The following is a 22,120-nucleotide window of genomic DNA, read 5'->3' on the forward strand; positions in this document are numbered from 1 at the left end:
AGCAATATCTGTACAAACTGTATAGTTGATTGTTGGGAAGAATGTTTTCCAGGGTGTTTATTTGCTGTAACCTACTTTGATACAAGTTTGAATAAAATGCATTAAAAAAACAAGATCACAGCTGATCCTCCTAATCCTCACTCTACTTTCCTGTCTTATGCCCATAACCTGTGATTCTCACTTATTTAAATATCTGCCTATCTCAGCTTTGAACATAACGACCCAGCCTCTATATCTCTCCGCGATAAGGAATTCCACAGATTCACTGGATCTGTAAAGATTTAATCACCTGCTAATGCTCACATTCCAAGCATTGTTTGGCATCTGTGAATTTGTCTATATATGTGTTTCTGGAACATACCTCTTCATTCACCTGAGGAAGGAGCAGCGCTCCGAAAGCTAGTGACATCGAAACAAACCTGTTGGACTTTAACCTGGTGTTGTAAGACTTCGTATTGGGAAAGAGGCAGTTTTTCAAGGAGATTATTTTTTTAAAAAGCAACAAAACATTATGCTATCACATCTTTGCTCTTGACCTCTCTTGGCATATTGGGGCCAGCTGCTGTTTTCTGGTTCTCTAGAGAAGAAAGATGCTACTGGCAGCCCTGACCGTGGCATGCACATTGTCACCTGAATACGGTCGTGGTGAGCTGATGTCACAAGAGAATGGTGGATGTATCTTTTTTCCTGGAGGAGCGGTGATGGTGGTGACAAATTAGACATGACAGGCACAGGCCATGAATTTTCTTAGAGCTGCCCCAACTCCGGTGCTGTCATTTTGGAAGTGTGGTGCAAACCATACTCAGAATCACAGAATAATACAGCGCAGAAGAGACCCTTTGGCCCATCAAGTCTGCGCCGATACATGAAAAACACCTGACTTGCCTACCTAATCCCATTTGCCAGCACTTGGTCCATAGCCTTGAATGTTATGATGTGCCAAGTACTCATCCAGGTACTTTTTAAAGGATGTGAGGCAACCTGTGTCTACCACCCTCCCAGGCAGTGCATTCCAGAATGTCATCTCCCCCTGGGTAAAAACGGTTTTCCTCAAATCCCGCCTAATCCTCCTGCCCCTCACCTTGAACTTGTGTCCCCTCGTGACTGACCCTTAAACTAAGAGGAACAGCTGCTTCTTATCTACCCTGTCCCTGTCCCTCATTATCTTGTACACTTCGATCAGGTTGCCCCTCAGTCTTCTCTGCTCCAGTGGAAACAACCCAAGTCTATCCAACCTCTCTTCTTAAATGTTCCATCCCAGGAACATCCTGGGGAATCACCACTGCAACCACTGTAGTGCAATCATATCATTCCTATAATATGGCAACCAGAATTGCACACAGTACTCCCAAGTGTGGGCTCACCAAAGTTCTATACAACTTCAACATGACCTGCTTTTGTAATCAATGCCTCGATTGATAAACAGCAAGAAGTTTTACAACACCAGGTTAAAGTCCAACAGGTTTGTTTCGATGTCACTAGCTTTCGGAGCGCTGCTCCTTCCTCAGGTGAGTGCTCCGAAAGCTAGTGACATCGAAACAAACCTGTTGGACTTTAACCTGGTGTTGTAAAACTTCTTACTGTGCTCAGCCCAGTCCAACGCCGGCATCTCCACATCATCGATTGATAAAGGCAAGTGTCCCATATGCCTTTTTCACCACCCCATTAACATGCCCTCTCGCCTTCAGAGATCTACGGACAAACACACCAAAGTCCCTCTGTTCCTCGGAACATCCCAGTGTAAGACCTATCATAGTATACTTCTTTGTCAAATTATTTCATCCAAAGTGTGTCACTTCACACTTCGCAGAGTTAAATTCCATCTGCCACTTTTTTGACCATTTGACCATCCTGTCTATGTCTTCCTGTACCCAAGACACTTAACCTCACTGCTAACCACCCAGCCAATCTTTGTGTCATCCGCAAACTTACCGTTCCTATCCCCCCCCCTCCCCCCCACATAGTCATCTATGTTGTTTATATAAATGACGAATAATACGGGACCCAGCACAGATCCCTGTGGTACGTCACTGGCTTCCAGTCACTGAAGCATTCTTCTGTCATCCTTTGTCTCCTTCAGTTAAGCCAATTTTGAATCCACCTTATCAAGTTCCCTGTATCCCATATGCCTTCTTTATAAGTCTCCATGTTGAAATCCATGTAAACTATATCAACTACACTACTCTCACCTTCGCAAGCTCAAAAAATTCAATCAAATTTGTTCGACATGACCTTCCTCTGACAAAGCCATGCTGACTATTCCTGATCAAACCTTGCCTCTCCAAGTAGAAATAGATTCCCGCCTTCAGAATTTTCTCTTAATAGTTTCCCTACCACTGACATGAGACTCACTAGTCTGTAGTTCCCTGGCTTATCTCTACAATCTTTCTTAAATAATGGGACCACATTAGCTATTCTACAATCCTCTGGAATTAAAAATTTGGATCAGAGCCCCTGCAATCTCCTCCCTTGCCTCCTGGGACACAATTATCCAAACCTGGAGATTTGTCCACTTTTAAGCCTGCCAACACATCCAATACCTTGTCATTCCCTATGTCCATTTGCTCAAGAACCTCACAGTCTCTTTCCATGAGTTCCATATCTACCTCCTTATTCTTTTGGGTGAAGAGAGATGTGAAGTATTTATTCAACTCCCTACCAATGACCTCTGGCTCCACCCACAGATTTCCCCCTTGGTCCCTAATGGATCCTACTTGTGCACATAAACAGACAATTCCGCCTCACTTCCATTTGAGGTCCTAACAGAGGAGCGGAAAAAGCTCAAGAGGTGACTCACCTCGACGTTCTTTAACTCAATAATGTAATTGTCCCTTGAGCAGAAAATGCAAAGTGACATGCCAGTGCAGTTCTGAGGGAGTGCTGTGTTGTCGGTGGTATTGTCTTCTGGGTGAAACCTAGGTGAGGCTGCATCTCTCTTGGGTGGATCTGAAAGATTCCACTATTTGAAAAAGAGCAGTGAAGTCCTCCCTAGTGTCACAACTAATAGCCATCCCTCAACCAATACTACTGTAAAACATATTATATGGCCATAACCCCATTACATTATCTGTGAGACCTTGCTCTGCAAATTGCCTGCGGCAGTTTCGACATTTCAAGTGACTACAGTACTAAAACATTTTATTGTCTGTGGCATGCATTAGAATGTTGGAAGGTTGTCAGGTGATCTGATTGCACATTTTTTATTGCACTGCAGATTGCTGTCATATCAAGGGGCTTTTCACAGTAACTTCACTGAAGCCTACTTGTGACAATGAGCGATTATTAGTATATTATATCTTTCTGCACGCAACGAATATTAAAAACAATTTTTTTTTTAAAAATGCAAACATTTCTTGGACTCTGGTTCGTACAGGAATCATTCTGTGCATAATCATCTCTCCTAATTACTATTTGTCATTCCTTTCAGTACACGGAAAAACTGGATCTCCAGCATTTTGTATCCATCAGAGATGACAGCAGCAAAGAAAAAGGCTCCCAGGCAGCTAACTTCCGACTGCAGCTAGCCAATGAGGAGGTGAAGCTGAAGGTATCCTAATTAGATTTCTGATTTAAACTTACAAATCAATATTGCTATTGTAGTAGATTTGCAGTTCTTTGCTCTGTTATTTTATTATAGGCATTTATTTCAAATGGGTTGACTTGCTGAAAGAGTGGACAAAAGGAACATCATTAGAAAATTTCCATTTAAAAATAAATAAATAAATAAATCAATGGATTGAAATAATGGGCTGTGCACCCATGATTTCCCATAAGCCTCCTGCTGGCAGCATGGCCAATACATGGTATGAGGTTGCAGAAACGATACCCCGTCAGTAGTGTAGTCGAGTCAGATCTTCTGATCTCCAGATGGTTGTGCCCCAGACGTGTCCTGGAAGGTGCATTGGGGGATCCCCACTCACTGAGTACATGGGAATTGCCCAGGAAGTTTCAACTTCTGTTGGACAATTCCATTGTTCCCGGAACCCTCCAAAACAAGTTCAAGTCGGAGACTTTGGAAGGTTTCAACTGACTGAGCCAGGCTTCTCCAAACTTTTTGCTCATGGAGGGGGGGGGGCATGTTTGCATATTTTATTCGTCGTGTGGATGAAGAGCAAATTTCAGAAATATGGGCTTTGGCACAACAATGAACTGAATTTCAAAAAACATTTTGAGGTTTTAAGGAAAGAAACAATTGCTCAGCAAGTGTACAGCAATGTCGTAGCAATAAAGTTTTTAAAAAAGTAATAAAAATCCACAGGGTGTGAGAGGGTCAGTGTATCTGGGTGGGTGAGTGGGAACGAGTGAGTGTGTGTATGGTAGTGAGAGAGAAAAGAGATTGGGTGTAAGGCAGTCTCCGACTCCTCTCCATTCGCACTCAGCGTCTCGCACTCCCCTCACTGGCAGGGAGTTTTCATTCCCCTCCACTCCAATCGGGATTCCCGATCAGAGCAGCAAATGGAGCAGGGAGCCAAATATGGATTTGGCACCAAACCTCCTGCCCTGTGCTCCCGGGTGGAGCCATCGCAGGTGCAGATCTTGGTTGGAGTAGCAAATATTCAAGGGTAACAGCCTCTGGCATTTTGGAACATGCAGGTAAGGGAAGTAGGCAAGTCAATAACTTTGGGATAAGGATTGGCTCTAAGAGCTGGGTTGGTCGGGCTGGTGTGTGAAGCGGGGCTGAGCACGTGCCGCAGCTGGACAAGGTGCCGCCCTCCGGGGCGGTGGTGACTCTGGATGTGCGCCAGGCCCTTCCTGTGGATCATCCCTGATGCAGATCTGGTGCAGACCAGGGGGATCCGACTGTTTAATTAAAACAAAGCATCACAAAAGTTGCTGGTGGGTGTTGACATGATGTGATTTCTGCCCAGTGCTCTGAATGTCTGAAGAAATTCAATGAAGCACGGGCAAATGGCGGGATTACCTATGGCTCAGGATTTTTCCATTTCTTTTACCCTTCTCGGGGCAGGACCTCCTAGTGGTATTCCTGGAAACTTCAATTTAAGATATAGATATCTTTAGACAGATAACGGTCTTGGTCACTACTGTTGATTAATTTCCTTTTATCTTAAAGTGACGGCAAACTGGTTGCGAAACCATTCCCTTGTTGGTGTTGGTTTGCATGAACCATTTTTTCTCCTCTGGTTGAGAAATTAGGACTGGAAAAATAAAACTGCGAAACAAGATCACCGTTAATGCTAAGGATAATGCAGAATACTGTTCCGATACTTGATAGCATCCCAATCTGCAATAATGTCTCGACAAAAACCTATGGGGAAGACCCGACCAAACCTTTTAAAAGTACCACCCTTTTAAACATTGAGACACCAGTTTGTGAAGGGTACAGTCAAAGTCCAGCAGGGAATTTGTCATCTTTAGAAGGGAAGAATGAAGAGCCTAATATGGATAGTGAAGATCTTAATGGTTTTACTAATTTAACATTTTAGAATAAGAGTGTGTATTTTACCTGGATGGATTTTAATAATTTTAACGATTTTAATGATTTTAGCGTACAAGAGTGACCAGAGGAGGAAATCCCTAGAAGTGCTATAATACCAAGCAAAGAGCATAATAGAAATAATCTTTATTAATGTCACAAGTAGGCTTACATTAACACTGCAATGAAGTTACTGTGAAAATCCTCTAGTCACCACACTCCGAAAATTCAGAAAGTCCAATTATGGTAATACTATTAGTTTAGTTTATCCATGTATTGATTATGGATGTCTTTTATGTTCCATGGTTTTCAATTCCATCACTAATTTTAGGAAACATTTTATATTAGAATGCAAATTGGTAGTTAAATGGGGGAAATGTAATAAGAAGGGCGAAAATCACCCCATAGCTTGTCACTTCCCTAAATGCACAGTAGTCCAAAATGTAGTTTATGTGGAAAGGAATTTAAAACTAAAAGAGGCCTGAGTCAGCATGAGGTACATAATCACCCAGAAAACAGAAATAGGAAGAGAATTGATAAAAAGGTGGACCAGGTAGACAATATAGAGAAGATGAATTCAGTGTGGTCTGAGGAAGAGATGTTGCTTCTTTTAGAGTTAGAGAAGAAGTTTAAAGGACTTAAGAATACAAATGTAAAAAATGCTAAATGTTTAACTTTTAAAACTAACCAATAACGGATAAAAGGCAAACTGTTGAATTTCATAAATTGAAAGATAGAATGTATAATAAGGAATTGGATAATAGTGATACTAACAGTTTATTTGAGAATATGGTAGATATAGGTGATGGTGTTGTTGTAGATGTTAATGATAGTGATAGGGATGTGGAGGATAATGACCATTTGGAAAAGGGAAATATGGCTGTAGAAGAGGAATTAACTAATCAAACTCAGGAGAAAGATTTGCTAAGGTTTGCAGACACCATTCTGGATTTAGTTAGACAGGAACAAAAGAGGTGGAACACAGTGAAAATACAGAATCAAAATGTAGAATTATTCAGCCGTCGGATAGATCGCGATTTATAAAATGTTGGACAAATAAACGGACAAATATTTTCCACTACAAGGGGCTGGATTCTCTGCATCCTCGCGGCAAATTCACGGCCGATGCGGGGGCGGAGAATCGATGTTCCTGCAAGAAATCGGGACCGGCGCCGGTTCACCGATTTCTGCGGGCCCCAAAACGTGGCGTACTCTGGGAGTACGCCGTGCCGCCTGGGACATACCTGGGGCTATTTCCAGAGGCCCACTCAGCCATTCTTCGCCCCCGACCAGCCGAAGTCCCGACGGCATGGAACTAATGTGCACCAGCCGGTTGGGATACTCGAGTGGTGACTGCGGACTCAGTCCGCGGCCGTCCTGGTCAGGGGCAGGCCGATCGGAGGCCAGGGGGCCTTGTAGGCGGCCAGGGTGTGCTTGTGCGGGTGTTGAGGGTCGGGCATGTGGCCGATCGGGGGGTCTCTTTTGTGGGTCTAGCTCCGTGGTCTGAGTCTGCCATGCAGCACGGCCCGGCCACTGGAGGCCGCCACCGTGTGCATGCGCGGCCTCCAACCCGGAGGTGCGGGGGCCCGCATCTGCAGCAAAAGCTAGCCCCCTGTAGGGCTAGGAATTTGTGTCCCTTTGAACCAAGTTTTTCTGGCGTAAAACTCCACCGTTTTGACGCTGGCGTGGGGACTTAGTCCCAGTAATGGAGAATCCAGCCCAAGGTCTCAAGATACATTCTGGGGAGGGCAGCACAGTGGCGCAGTGGTTAACATTGCTGCCTCACGGCGCTGAGGTCCCAGGTTCAATCCCGGCTCTGGGTCACTGTCCGTGTGGGGTTTGCATATTCTCCCCGTGTCTGCGTGGGTCTCAGCCCCACAACCCAAAGATGTGCAGGATAGGTGGATAGGCTGCGCTAAATTGCCCCTTAATTGGAAAAAATGTATTGGGTACTCTAAATTTTTTTAAAGATACATTCTGAGGCTGTTAAGAGAAGAACAATTAAGAAATGTCAGTTTATGAACATACAAATTCTATATAAACATAATAGAGTATTATCTTGCCAATTAATGGGAGTCCTAAACAGACAGAGAGGGCCCTTTGGATATAGAGGAATTAGAAGATTAATTTAAGATTGGCAATGAGTAATACGAAAGCAGATATCCATAAATTTAATGTTTATAAAGAGAATATGGATAACAAAAAATTAATAGAACCCATTAGAGATAAAGAGGTTTTAGAGGCAATTGGTCAGTTTAAAGGTAATGCAGCCCTGGGATTAGATAAAATACCAGAGTTGATTCAGTTTAATAATAAAAGTCCCCGATTTCTGAGTAAGCTATTTACAATTTGGTTAATATCAGGAGAGCGACTTCCAGTTGTGGCTATGCCTGGGTAGTCGCACGTTCGGCAGCTCCTGCCGTGAACGGACTTTTGGGCCCTCTTGAGGAGCCCCAGTGGCACTTGGACGACGATTCCCGGTGTGGGAAGGCAGCAGTAAGGTTCCCCCAGCACTGCATGGAGTGGACCAGGAGTGGAGCGGTCAAAAAAGTGATCTTGGAGAAGAGAGGAGAGCAGGCGCGAAAAAGTAAGATGGCGGCGGGCGGAGACCAGGCAGCGTGGGCGCAATGGCCGCGGGAGCAGCAGGAGTTCCTGAAAAGCTGCTTTGCGGAGCTGAAAGCAGAGGTGCTGGCCCCAATGAAAGCATCGATTGAGAGGCCGGTGGAGACCCAGAAGGCTCAAGGGACGGCGATTAGAGAGGTGCAGCAGAAAGCCTCTGAAAACGAGGATGAGATCCTGGGCCTGGCGGTGAAAGTGGAGGCGCACGAGGCGCTGCATAAAAAGTGGCAGGAAAAGTTTGAGGACCTGGAGGTCGAGGAGGAAGAATCTCCGGATTCTGGGTCTCCCTGAAAGTGTGGAGGGGTCCGACATCGGGGCATATGTAGCCACAATGCTGAACACATTAATGGGCGCGGGAGCCTTCCCGAGGCCCCTGGAGCTGGATGGGCCTCACAGAATCCTGGCAAGGAGGCCTAAGGCAAATGAGCCGCCAAGGGCCGTAGTGGTGAGGTTTCACCGCTTCACGACAGAGAGTGCGTCCTGAGATGGGCGAAGAAAGAACGGAGCAGCAGGTGGGAGAATACGGAGATCCGCATCTACCAAGACTGGAGTGCAGAGCTGGCCAAGAAGAGGGCAGGATTCAACCGGGCCAAGGCGGTTCTCCAGCGAAAGGGGGTGAGGTTCGGGCTGTTGCAGCCAGCGCGATTGTGGGTCACTTTTCAGGACCGCCACCATTATTTTGATACGCCGGAGGAGGCGTGGACCTTTATTCAGAACGAAAAATTGGACTCGAACTAATGGTTTGCTGTGGGTTTTGGGAAAGCTGGGGAGTGGGAAGGGGTGATTGGGTGTGATATGTGTGTTTTAATGGGCATGGGTATTGTTTTGGAGGGGCCGCTCCTCGCGTTCGGAGGGGGGAGGGGAGGCAGGAGGCCCTGCATTGTTGGGAATTGGGGAGAGGCTGCAGGAGAAAGGAGCTGCGCCACAGGGGGCGGGGCCGGCCCAGGTATAAAAATTGCGGGCTTTTTTCCTGCGCTAAAGAAGGGGGGCCGGGCCCGATGGGAGGGGCGGGTGCCGGAGGGGTGTCCATATCGAGCTGAAGGGGGAGGGGGGGGACTTTGACGGGGAATCTAAACGGGGAATCGTAGGCAGAGGTGGGAGCGGCTGGGGTCAGCAGGAGTCAGCTGCCTTATGGGAGTGCAATGGGGGGAGCAAGGGGGCTAGGCAGTTTTCTAGCCGGGGGGGGGGGGGGGGGGGGGTTTGCTGCTGTACTGACCGAAGGGGAGCTGGAGGTAAGAGGGAGAGTCGGGGCGGGGTCCTCCACCTGGGGGGCTGGAGAGTGCGGGAGGCGTGGGCACGTGGCTGGCCTAAGAAAGGAGATGGCTAGTCGGCAGGGCTGGGGGGCAGCCCCCCGATCCGGCTGATCACATGGAGCGTGAGAGGCCTGAACGGGCCGGTCAAGAGGGCCTGGGTGTTCACGCACTTAAAGGGACTGAAGGCAGACGTTGCTATGTTGCAGGAAACGCACGTGAAAGTGGTGGATCAGATCAGGCTGAGAAAGAGATGGGTGGGGCAGGTCTTTCATTCGGGGCTGGTTGCGAAGAATAGAGGGGTTGCAATCTTACCCACCCACAAACCTCCTCATCTGCCAACAGTCCCACGTCCAAGCGCCACAGCGGGCGCTGGTCCCTTTCCTCTCCCAACTCCAACTCCACCCAGTGCGGGGCGTGGTCCGAAATCGCTATGGCCGAATATTCCGTTCCCTCCACTCTTGGAATCAGTGCCCTGCTCACCACAAAGAAGTCTATCCGTGAATAGGCCTTATGCACATGGGAGAAAAAAGAGAACTCTCTGGCCGCCGGCCTAGCAAACCTCCACGGATCCACTCCCCCCATCTGGTCCATAAACCCCCTGAGGCGCTCGAGGCGCTGAACATTGTGGCTGATAATGGGGGTCGATATGTGATGGTGAGTGGTAGGCTGCAGGGGACCCGGATGGTGCTGGTGAATATGTATGCCCCAAATTGGGACGATGCAGGGTTCATGATGCGCATGCTGAGTCGGATCCCGGATCTGGAAGCGGGGAGCCTGATAATGGGGGGGGGGGGACTTTAATACGGTACTGGACCGGTCCAGGTCGAGGTCGGGCAAGAGGCCAGCTGCGGCCAAGGTTCTCGGGGTTTATGGATCAATTTGGTCCCCAATATGGAATAATCATAGGTTTGCACCTGGCAGGATAAATGGTGGATTCCTAAGCTGGCATCGGGCGGGAATTAAAAGGATGGGGGATCTATTTATCAACGGGACTTTTGCTAGCCTGGGGGCGCTGGAGGAGAAATTTGGGTTAACCCCCGGAAACGCTTTTAGGTACATGCAGGTGAGGGCGTTTGTGAGAAGGCAGGTAAGGGAATTTCCTCTGCTTCCCGCATGGAGGATTCAGGACAGGGTGACCTCAGGTGTATGGGTGGGAGAGGGCAAGGTCTCGGAGATCTATCAGGAGTTGCAGGAGGCGGAGGAAGCCTCGGTGGAGGAGCTGAAGGGCAAGTGGGAGGAGGAGCTGGATGAGGGCTTGTGGGCGGAGGCCCTGGGCAAAGTTAACTCCTCCTAGTCTTACGACAGACTTAGCCTGATCCAGTTCAAAGTGGTTCACATGGCACATATGACAGGAGCGAGGATGTGCAAGTTTTTCGGGGTGGAGGACAGATGCATGAGGTGCTCGGGGAGCCCAGCAAATCACACCCATATGTTCTGGGCGTGCCCAGTGCTAGAGGAGTTCTGGAGGGGCTTCGCAAAGGCTATGTCCAAAGTCTTGGACACTCGGGTAAAACCAAGCTGGGGGATAGCAATATTCGGGGTATCAGATGAGCCGGGAGTACAGGAGCCGAAAGAGGCCGGAGTTCTGGCCTTTGCATCCTTGGTAGCCCGGAGGAGGATCCTATTAATGTGGAGGGATGCGAAATCCCCAAGCGTGGAGGCATGGATTAATGACATGGCAGGGTTCATCAAGTTGGAGAGGATAAAGTTTGCCTTGCGAGGGTCTGTGCAGGGGTTCTCCATGTGGTGGCAACCGTTCCTAGACTTTCTCGCAGAACATTCGGTGGAGGTCAAGAGCAGCAGCAACCCAGGGGGAAGAAGAGGGCGGGGGGGTGGGAGGGGTTTAGCTTGTTTTTATTATTGCAAGGGGCGTTTGCCCCATTCTTGTTCTTAGTTTGTCAGATAGTTTAATGTTTAGTGGTTTAAGTTGTTGGAGGGGATGGCGTAAGGCCCCCCCTTTTTATTTTTCTTATGTATAGTTTCTTTTCTTTTTTGGAGTGTTTTGTAAAAATTTATTGAAAACCTTGAATAAACATATTTTAAAAAATAAATAAATAAATATCAGGAGAGCTACCAAAACAATTAAAGTATGTCTGAACCAGTCTGATTCCCAAAACTGAACTAATGAAAAATATGAACTATTGGAGACGGTTAACTATAGAATCCATTAACTATAGAATCCATTATATTAAGACTATTTACAAACAATTTGACCAATCATTGTAATTTGGTCAAACTAAATGAGAGACAAAAAGGATTTATTGCTGGGGTCTCGGGATGTAACGACAAAATAGTGATTTTGAAAAATTGTTATCTGGGTGCCAGGCGACGGTGTTTGTAGATTTAATCATAAGCACTTTATTAAAAGTTTGAAAAGGGTTGAAATAGGTAAAGAATCTGTCAGTTTGATTCAGAATTGATATATTGATACTTCTATAGTAATGGAAGTGAATAAATGGTCTAGTAGTCACATACCAATCAATAGAGGAGTGGAACAAGGGGACCCTTTATCACCAATTTTAGAGTCATACAGCACAGAAAAGACCCTCGTCCCATCGTATCTGTGCCAGTCAAAATGAGCCACCTAACCATTCTAATCCCATTTTCTAGCACTTGGCCAAAGCCTTGTGTGCCCTGGGATCACAAGTACACATCCAAATACTTTAAAATGTAATGAGGGTCTCTGCCTCCACCACCCTTTCAGGCAGCGAATTCCAAACTCCCACCACACGCTGGGTCAAAATAAATTCCTCACATTCCCTCTTAACCTCCTGTCCCTTATCTTAAATCTATACCCCCTGTTTATTGATCCCTCCACCAAGAGGAAAAGTTTGTCCCTGTCTACTCTATCTATGCCCCTCATAATTTTATGCATCTCAATCATGCCCCCCTCAGTCTCCTCTGCTCCAAGGAAAACAATCCAAGCGTAACAATCTCTCTTCATAACTAAAACCCTCCAGCCCAGGCAACATCCTGGTAAATCTCCCCTGCTCCCTTTCCAGTGCTATTGCATCTCTCCAGAACTGCACACAATACTCTAGCTGTGGCCTAAACAACGTTTTATACATTTCCAGCATAACCTCCTGCTCTTAAACTCTATGCATCAGCTAATAAAGGCAAGCATACCATATGCCTTCTTAACCACTGTATCCTCCTCTCTGCTACCTTAAGAGACTTGATGAGCATGCACATCAAGATCCCTCTGATTCTCGGTGTTTCCCATGGTCCTGCGATTATCATGTATTCCCTTGCCTTGTTTGTCCTCCCAGTGTGAGTGTGCATCACCTCACACTTACCCGGATTGAATTCCATTTGCCACTGATCAGCCCGTGTATATCCTCCTGTAATCGAAGGCTATTCTCACTATTTATCACTCCACTAATTTTCGTATTTTGCTCGATATTGTGATGGAAATGTTGATGTGTTCTTTGGATGATGATGGGGGTGGCTTCATTTTTTAAAAAAAGTTTAAGAGTATCCAATTATTTTTTTTCCCCGCCAATTAAGGGACAATTTAGCATGGCCAATCCACCTAACCTGCACATCTTTTGGGTTGTGGAAGTGAAACCCACGCAGACACGGGGAGAATGTGCAAACTCCACACGGACATTGACCCAGGGCTGGGATTCGAACCCGGGTCCTCAGTGTCGTAGTCCCAGTGCTAACCACTGCGCCACCGTTGGGGTGGCTTCATGATGATAAGACCCTCAGAAATATTCTGTTACATTTTTGGCTTTTGCCGATGATATCACCCTTTTATTCCTTTATTGGAATGCAAGGGAATTTGAGTGGATTAGAAAGATTCTGTAAGGAAATAGGGCTCAAAATCAACATAAGTAAAACAGCAGGATTTAATATGGCACCCAAAAATAAAACATTTTTATTTAACGCTAAAGCGTGGAAAATCAAAGGTGAAGATCTAACTTTTATTGAACTTGGTACTTTGGAAAAATACTTTGGGGCTAAAACTGACCCTTGGGTTGATCACATAGAAGAAAATTGGTTGATAAATTACAAATATGGATAAACAGTTTAATGCTTAGCCCATTGAAGCCATACCAATGTTCAAATATTTTTAAGATTTATTTTTTTCTTCATTTTTATTAATTTTAGCTGAATCATCACAGAACACATTTTAAATCCTTGAGAATATGATTAGGAAACCGATTAAAACATGCTTCATCTCCCAAATGAGATCGCTGATGGATTATTATATTCAAGAAACACAGATGGAGATTTAGGTTTGCCCAAATTGGAATCGCAGATTGCTATAGCTATTTTTAAAAACTACAACACTTTGAGAATAAATAAAGGTCGGGCGATTTTCTCCTCTTTCACTTTTTGTCAGATTGCTGTTAGATGCAAACAAATATTGGAGCTGGAGATCATGAAAGAAAGACTCGCAAAATATGATTGCCGATATAGTTAATATCGAGTTTATAATTAAATTAACAGAATTTGGAATTTCTAAGAGGGTGCAATCACAATTATCAATGTCCTGGAATCTCTTATCTTAGTAATAACCTAGACCCAGTGTCCAATCATTGGTTGTGTTTTAACTGATTTAAGGAATACAATGTTATCTTCGCTCTTTTACTTCAAAATAAGGCGATACTCAGTCGGAAGAACTGTTTTTAACCTCTAAATGCAGACATTGTAATCAGGTGAACGTATAGGATATTGTCCTTTTGTCAAAAACGCAGACATTTTTAGACGTAACAAAATTTTGGTTATGTTATGGGCACAATTTAACAAAACATTTTCAAAGTGTCATTTTGGGTGCATTTGGCGGGGTGTTCCTCAGCGACCACTTAGTGCTGTAAATGAACCCCCTTTGTCGTCTTCTTCGCCAGACCTGCGCCCAGCTGCTCGCCGCTAATAAGATGGAACTGCTGTTAAACACTCCCTCACCACTCCCTTCCAGTCAACAGTCAGCCAAAAGGGTCGAAGTTCCAAGAGCTGGGACAGCAATGCCGTCAGTGGCAGCAGCTGTCAGTTCGGGCAGCATGACTAGAAGGATCGCGGTCCAATGTTGGAAGAAAGCCAACTACTACACTGAGCTGCAAGGGTTTGCTACCACCTCTCTCACGGCATCAGCTCTGCCTACCACCCCTTGCCTGCAACAAATCACTGGCTGACACCTCACACCCTCCCCACATCCAATCTTCGTGCTTGTTCATCAAAATCCCCTGGCGCCTACCAACACAGCCCCTTAATGTCCAGGTGCAGTGCCTACACATGCCATATGCTATAGACACCCTGACCCATCAGGCGTGTGGCTCACAATGGCCTCTCTTGTCCCCGCAGAAGAACTAGCCCCTAATAAATGGGAAATGGCCAAGACGGAGGATGGAGTCCCAGGGATCCAAGTCCTCACTCGGAATGGACCCTGGGACTGGGTTGATTGGTCAGTGACTGCAAAGTTGGTCTGCCAACTGCAAGTTCACCTGAGGGAGGAGCACTTGACGGTGGAGTTGACAAAAAGACGAGTGGCGTTTGGGCGAGTGAAGGCGGCGTTGTACAAGAAGGGGGTGCGATTTGGTGTGGTTTACCCGGCGAAGTTGAGGGTAACTTATAACGCCAAAGACGTTTATTTTGAGACAGCGGAGGCGGCTGAGGCGTTCGTGAGGGCAGAAGGCTTGGGACAGATGTGAAGAGCGGAGCTGGAAGAGAGACTGTGGACTTTGTTTGAGCAGCTGGAAAATGTACAAATGTTACAACTTTCTTTTTAGTGATTTATATTGTAATTTACTTCTCTTCGCATTGTTACAGAGTTCAAGTTAATGGTGGGTTGATTGGCGTTCGGTGTTGTGACGGTTAAATGTTATGTTTGTGAATTGTAGGGGTTGGATTGTTGGGTTTGTTTTGGAGTTTCTTTCGCTGGGACTGGGTGGAAGGGGGCGATATGTTTTGGCGAGGAGAGCCACCCGCGCTAGCTAACTAAAGTCAGTTAGTGAACGGATTTGAGGTGAGAGCAGGGCTGCGGACGTTGGAGCCTGGATAGCAGGCTTCAATGGGCCTACGAGGCAAGCGAGATGGGGGGGGAAGGGATGGGTGTTGGGGGATGTTGTTTCAGGGGGAAATGTAGGAGGGGTTATTGGGAGGGGGGGGGAGTGGTTCGATGTTAACAATGGATAGGGGTGGGTCAGGCTTATGGGGCAGGGCCCGGTGGTATGATGATGGTGGATAAGAAAGGTGGGGGGGGGGTGAGAGACCCCCAGTAAGGATAGTCACGTGGAACGTGAGAGGGCTAGGAGGTCCGGTCAAGAGGTCAAGGGTGCTCGCACATCTTAAAAGTTTGAAAGCCGATGTAGCAATACTTCAGGAGACTCACTTGAGGGTTAAGCCCAGACTTAAAAAGGGCTGGGTTAGACAAGTGTTTCACTCGGGATTTGATGGAAGGGCTCGAGGGGTAGCGGTGTTGGTCAGCAAAAGGGTACGCTTCCAGATGGAGAAGGTGGTGGCAGATCAGGGGGGTAGATATGTGATTGTGGCAGGGGCGCTGGAGGGGAGATTAGTGGCGCTGTTAAGTGTATACGGTCCCAATTGGGATGATGTGGGATTGTCGAGGAAGGTGTTTGGGGCCATTCCCGACTTGGACACACATGAGCTGATTGTGGGGGGGGACTGGAACTTGGTGCAGGAGCCAAGGTTGGACAGATCACGGCCGCGCTCGCTGGTCCCATCGGCAAGGGCGAAGGCGCTGGCTGGGCTAATGGTGGAAACGGGAGGGGTGGACCCTTGGAGGTTCCTGCCCCCAAGGGAACGAGGGGACTCATTTTTCTCAGCAGTACATAAGGTATACTCGCGGATCGACTTTTTTGTGGTGGGAAAGGCTTTGCTGGCTGGACCCTTGAGAAGGTTAAGTTCGAACTGAGGGGAAGCTCGGAGCGGTTCTCCAAGTCATGGGCACTATTTATTATGCACTTTCAAGAACTGGATAACATCGAACATTAGTTGGGGGGGGGGGGGAGGGGGGCTGTGTATATTAAAGGAGACTATGGGTAATCCCTGATTCCTTTTTGTCATTTGTTTATGTAAACATGCGGGCTGATGTTTGGGGGTTTCGTGGGAGGATGGGATCTTTGTTATTATGGGGATTGACATATTTGTTGCTGATTATTGTTTATTGTTGGTGGGTGTAAATTCAGGAGAAAATGTGAAAAAGGAGGAGAATAAAAATATTTTAAAAATAAAAAACATGACAGCACGAGTGGCAACATGGGCCTCATTGTATCAGGTCTCTGTCTGGTCTCAGGCATCTGCACCAGTGTCATCAGCCAGGACATTGGCGGGTATCTCTTGTTCCCCAAGAGCCAACCGGTCATCCTGGGGTGGTCCTCGAAGATGCCACAGATCTCCGATTGCCCCGGGATGTAGCTGTCATGCACACTTCCTGGGTAGTGGGAACACACGTGCATGATACAGAGACGGTGGTCACACAATCTGAACATTAAGGGAGTGGAACCCCTTCCTATAAAGTGTCACGAACCCACAAGCGTTAAAATTGCTCCCATAGAATCTACCAGAACAGAAAGAAGCCATGTGTCCCATCATGCCTCGGACACCCCTTTGAAAGAGCGATCTGCTTCCTATTCCCCTCTTGTTTCCATGTAGCTCTGCAAATGTTTCCTTTTCCATTGTTATCCAGCTGCTTTGCAAAATTACTACCTACTCTCACCAGCTCTTTCAACACTGCATTCCAGATCATAAAAAGTTGTGTAAAAGAAATGATCCTCTTCCCTCCGTGTCCCTTTTGCCAATGGTTTTGAAATCTGTGGTTTCTGGTAGGTGACCTTCCTGAATCAGTTTATCTTTCTTTACCTTATGAAGATCCCTCATAATTTTAAACACCACTATTAAATCCTCTCTTTAATCTTCTTTATTCTGGGGAGCACAATCTCGGCTCCTTTTGCCACTCCTGAGCTTGAAGTTGTGTTTGGAGCACATGCCTGACAATTTCTGTCCTTCACTGCTGTTTTCCAATATAGGCTGACAATTAAATGGAATTATAGACCTTTAACTACAACAACACAATGAAATGTAACCAAGGCACTTGTAACCTCCTTTGCACTATCTACTTTTTAATGATATACACACAACATGATTTTCCTTTCCCATTATCTCCAGGCTGAAAGTGCTGAAACCAGAGAAGAATGGAAAGGTTATATTAGTGTGGTCTGTCAGGTATGAATTTTACTATTATAATGTGTTCCTGTGTTAAACATTGGCAGTCCAATATTGAAGAATAAAGTTGACCAGCAAATTGTTAGTCTTCTGGGAACCTCGATGCCTAATGTTCAATGTTGACACCATGATTGGACTATTGCACAGAAATTCCGATTGGTGTTATTGTGGAGGCCTACAGTATTGGAGCTAAATGTTCAGGTTGTCAATGTGGCAGAAGCAGTGGACAAGCTGTGAAATTGGGGGCGCTGGGCTCGGCCCATCTCCAAACTCACATCCTTCTCCTTCGGGTGGTTGAACCTCCATGAGTCCATCACCCCCATCTGCTCCATGAAGATGGTTAACTCTCTTGCCATTCCTGATTTGGCTCCCGTTCTAGGGCTGGATTTGTCTGTTTATGGGCCCTGCACACAGTTGAAGTCTTCCCCCACCATGATGAGTTGGTGGGAGTCTAGATCGGGATTTCTGCCATTGTTCTTTTTTTTAATGAACTGTGCATTGTCCCAGTTTGGGGCATATATATTTACATGTACCACTGTGGCCCCTTTTAGGATCCCACTAACCATTACATACCGTTCCCCTGGGTCCGTCACTGATAGGAGTAGTCCATAGGCCACCAAATAGTAACATTATGGTGGGGCAGGAATAAACAAAGAAATAACTGATGCATGTAGAAATGGTACAGCAGTTATTATGGGGGATTTTAATCTACATGTTGATTGGTTTAACCAGGTCGGTCAAGGCAGCCTTGAGGAGGAGTTTATAGAATGTATCCGCGATAGTTACCTAGAACAGTATGTAATGGAACCTACGAGGGAACAAGCGGTCCTAGATCTGGTCCTGTCTAATGAGACAGGATTGATTCAGGATCTCATAGTTAGGGATCCTCGCGGAAGGAGCGATCACAATATGGTGGAATTTAAAATACAGATGGAGGGTGAGATGGTAAAATCAAGCACTAGTGTTTTGTGCTTAAACAAAGGAGATTACAATGGGATGAGAGAAGAACTAGCTAAGGTAGACTGGGAGCAAAGACTTTATAGTGAAACAGTTGTGGAACAGTGGAGAACCTTCCAAGTGATTTTTCACAGTGCTCAGCAAAGGTTTATACCAACAAAAAGAAAGGACGGTAAAAAGAGGGACAATCGACCGTGGATATCTAAGGCAATAAGGGAGAGTATCAAATTGAAGGAAAAAACATACAAAGTAGCAAAGATTAGTGGGAGGCTAGAGGACTGGGCAGTCTATAGGGGGCAACAGAAAGCTACTAAAAAAGCTATAAAGAAGAATAAGATAGATTATGAGAGTAAACTTGCTCAGAATATAAAAACAGATAGTAAAAGTTTCTACAAATACATAAAACGGCTAAGGTAAATATTGGTCCTTTAGAGGATGAGAAGGGAGATTTAATAATGGGAGATGAGGAAATGGCTGAGGAACTGAACAGGTTTTTTGGGTCGATCTTCACAGTGGAAGACACAAATAACATGCCAGTGACTGATGGAAATGAGGCTATGACAGGTGAGGACCTTGAGAGGATTGTTATCCCCAAGGAGGTAGTGATGTGCAAGCTAATGGGGTTAAAGGTAGACAAGTCTCCTGGACCTGATGGAATGCATCCCAGAGTGCTAAAAGAGATGGCTAGGGAAATTGCAAATGCACTAGTGATAATTTACCAAAATTCACTAGACTCTTGGGTGGTCCCGGCGGATTGGAAATTAGCACACGTGACACCACTGTTTAAAAAAGGAGGTAGGCAGAAAGCGGGTAATTATAGGCCAGTGAGCTTAACTTCGGTAGTAGGGAAGATGCTGGAATCTATCATCAAGGAAGAAATAGCAAGGCACCTGGATGGAAATTGTCCCATTGGACAGACGCAGCATGGGTTCATAAAGGGCAGGTCGTGCCTAACTAATTTAGTGGAATTTTTTGAGGACATTGACAGTGCGGTAGATAACGGGGAGCCAATGGATGTGGTATATCTGGATTTCCAGAAAGCCTTTGACAAGGTGCCACACAAAAGGTTTCTGCATAAGATAAAGATACATGGCATTAAGGGGAAAGTAGTAGCATGGATAGAGGATTGGTTAATTAATAGAAAGCAAAGAGTGGGGATTAATGGGTGTTTCTCTGGTTGGCAATCAGTAGCTAGTGGTGTCCCTCAGGGATCAGTGTTGGGCCCACAACTGTTCACAATTTACATAGATGATTTGGAGTTGGGGACCAAGGGCAATGTGTCCAAGTTTGCAGACGACACTAAGATAAGTGGTAAAGCAAAAAGTGCAGAGGATACTGGAAGTCTGCAGAGGGATTTGGATAGGCTAAGTGAATGGGCTAGGGTCTGGCAGATGGAATACAATGTTGACAAATGTGAGGTTATCCATTTTGGTAGGAATAACAGCAAAAGGGATTATTATTTAAATGATAAAATATTAAAACATGCTGCTGTGCAGAGAGACCTGTGTGTGCTAGTGCATGAGTCGCAGAAAGTTGGTTTTCAGGTGCAACAGGTGATTAAGAAGGCAAATGGAATTTTGTCCTTCATTGCTAGAGGGATGGAGTTTAAGACTAGGGAGGTTCTGCTGCAATTGTATAAGGTGTTAGTGAGGCCACACCTGGAGTATTGTGTTCAGTTTTGGTCTCCTTACTTGAGAAAGGACGTACTGGCACTGGCGGGTGTGCAGAGGAGATTCACTAGGTTAATCCCAGAGCTGAAGGGGTTGGATCATGAGGAGAGGTTGAGTCGACTGGGACTGTACTTGTTGGAATTTAGAAGGATGAGGGGGGATCTTATAGAAACATATAAGATTAATAAGGGAATAGATAGGATAGATGCGGGCAGGTTGTTTCCACTGGCGGGTGAAAGCAGAACTAGGGGGCATAGCCTCAAAATAAGGGGAAGTAGATTTAGGACTGAGTTTAGGAGGAACTTCTTCACCCAAAGGGTTGTGAATCAATGGAATTCCTTGCCCAGTGAAGCAGTAGAGGCTCCTTCATTAAATGTTTTTAAGATAAAGATAGTTTTTTAAGAATAAAGGGATTAAGGGTTATGGTGTTCGGGCCGGAAAGTGGAGCTGAGTCCACAAAAGATCAGCCATGATCTCATTGAATGGTGGAGCAGGCTTGAGGGGCCAGATGGCCTACTCCTGCTCCTAGTTCTTATGTTCTTATTTATTATGTTCTCCTGACTTGGACCTCTGTCAGAGCGACCTATAGGCCCAGTCCACCTCTGGGGGGTTGACAAAGCCCTCCTCCCTGACCAGTTTTCTGAGCACCGACACCATGAATTTTGTCGAATTCCTCCCCTCTCTGCCCTCCGGTAGCCCGATGATCCATAGGTTTTTGCCGGCAGGACATGTTTTCTTTGTCGTCTCCCACCCCCTTCAGTGCCTTCTGGATTGTCACCAACCTTGCTACCTCGGCTTCACGTGAGGCGATCCGCTCCCTCTGGTCAGCGGTTGCCTTTTCCAGTTCTGCATCGTTCCCTCATTGGGCCCCCAGTCGGCTGTGTCCATTGTCTCTTTTATGGGGGCCATGCAATGCCAAGCTGTCATTTTTTGCATGTGTGGGATTCGGTTGGGGGTGCCCTGCATTGGTTTATGGGGGCTGGAGTGCCCGGGACCTTCCCATAGTGCGTTCGGGCTGCGGGGAGGTTGGGGATCGCTTCGGGGAGGAGAGGTCAGGGATCGCTTTGGGGGGCTCTGAGATCGGGAGGCCATTTAAAATGGGTCTACATACGGCCTCAGTCACGCATTCCCCATTGAGGCCTCTTATACATCGTGAGTCATGTTGAATAGCCATGGCACTGGGAGCAGTGGGAAACGTGTGACTAAACACGATCGCTATGGGACTTTGTTCCCATTTGACTGAATCGAGCCCAGAATCTCGTTAGGCAAGGGAATTGAAGGTTATCAGGGGTTGATGAGGATTGTGGAACTCAGAACACAAACATATCAGCTATTATCATATTGAAGGGTAGAACAGCATTGTGGATAGCACAATTGCTTCACAGCTCCAGGGTCCCATGTTCGATTCCGGCTTGGATCACTGTCTGTGCGGAGTCTGCACATCCTCCCCGTGTGTGCGTGGGTTTCCTCCGGGTGCTCCGGTTTCCTCCCACAGTCCAAAGATGTGCGGGTTAGGTGGATTGGTCATGATAAATTGCCCTTAGTGTCCAAAATTGCCCTTCGTGTTGGGTGGGGTTATTGGGTTATGGGGATAGGGTGGAGGTGCTGAACTTGGGTAGGGTGCTCTTTCCAAGAGCCGGTGCAGACTCGATGGGCCGAATGGCCTCCTTCTGCACTGTAAATTCTATGATAATTCAATGATAAACAGGCTTGAGGGGCCTAATGGTCTACACCTCCTATTTTGTACGTTCGTAACTGTTCGGATGATGGGATAAGAAACCCCACCATCTGAAATATCCTGGCCAGAGTCCAAGTTCAGCACAAGGTGCATACCTAGCGTACACTGAACAATAAACAATTGTGTTCCTGTTACCTTTTCAGACATGTTCATTCATCCAATCCCCTGCTTCCCTATTGCCATGTAAACAGCATTGTAAACTGCTGTATGCACAACTTGGAACATTCAAGTTTCCTCAAGTTACAAAGGGCTATTTAAAAAA

At 46.2% G+C, this 22,120-nt stretch overlaps 1 protein-coding gene across 2 annotated transcripts in view; it reads left to right on the plus strand.

Annotated features, from left to right (window-relative positions):
• The window catches only part of LOC140429727 (signal-transducing adaptor protein 1-like), a 125,565-nt gene that overhangs the window by 63,209 nt on the left and 40,236 nt on the right, over positions 1–22,120 (plus strand). For both annotated transcript variants that reach the window (XM_072517063.1, XM_072517062.1), the window contains 2 exons: positions 3,428–3,547; positions 17,437–17,493. In XM_072517063.1, the coding sequence (XP_072373164.1) occupies positions 3,428–3,547; positions 17,437–17,493 (177 nt within the window). The remainder of the gene's footprint in view (positions 1–3,427; positions 3,548–17,436; positions 17,494–22,120) is intronic.

This window comes from Scyliorhinus torazame, chromosome 9 (genome assembly GCF_047496885.1).
Source record: "Scyliorhinus torazame isolate Kashiwa2021f chromosome 9, sScyTor2.1, whole genome shotgun sequence".
NCBI classification, from domain to species: domain Eukaryota; kingdom Metazoa; phylum Chordata; class Chondrichthyes; order Carcharhiniformes; family Scyliorhinidae; genus Scyliorhinus; species Scyliorhinus torazame.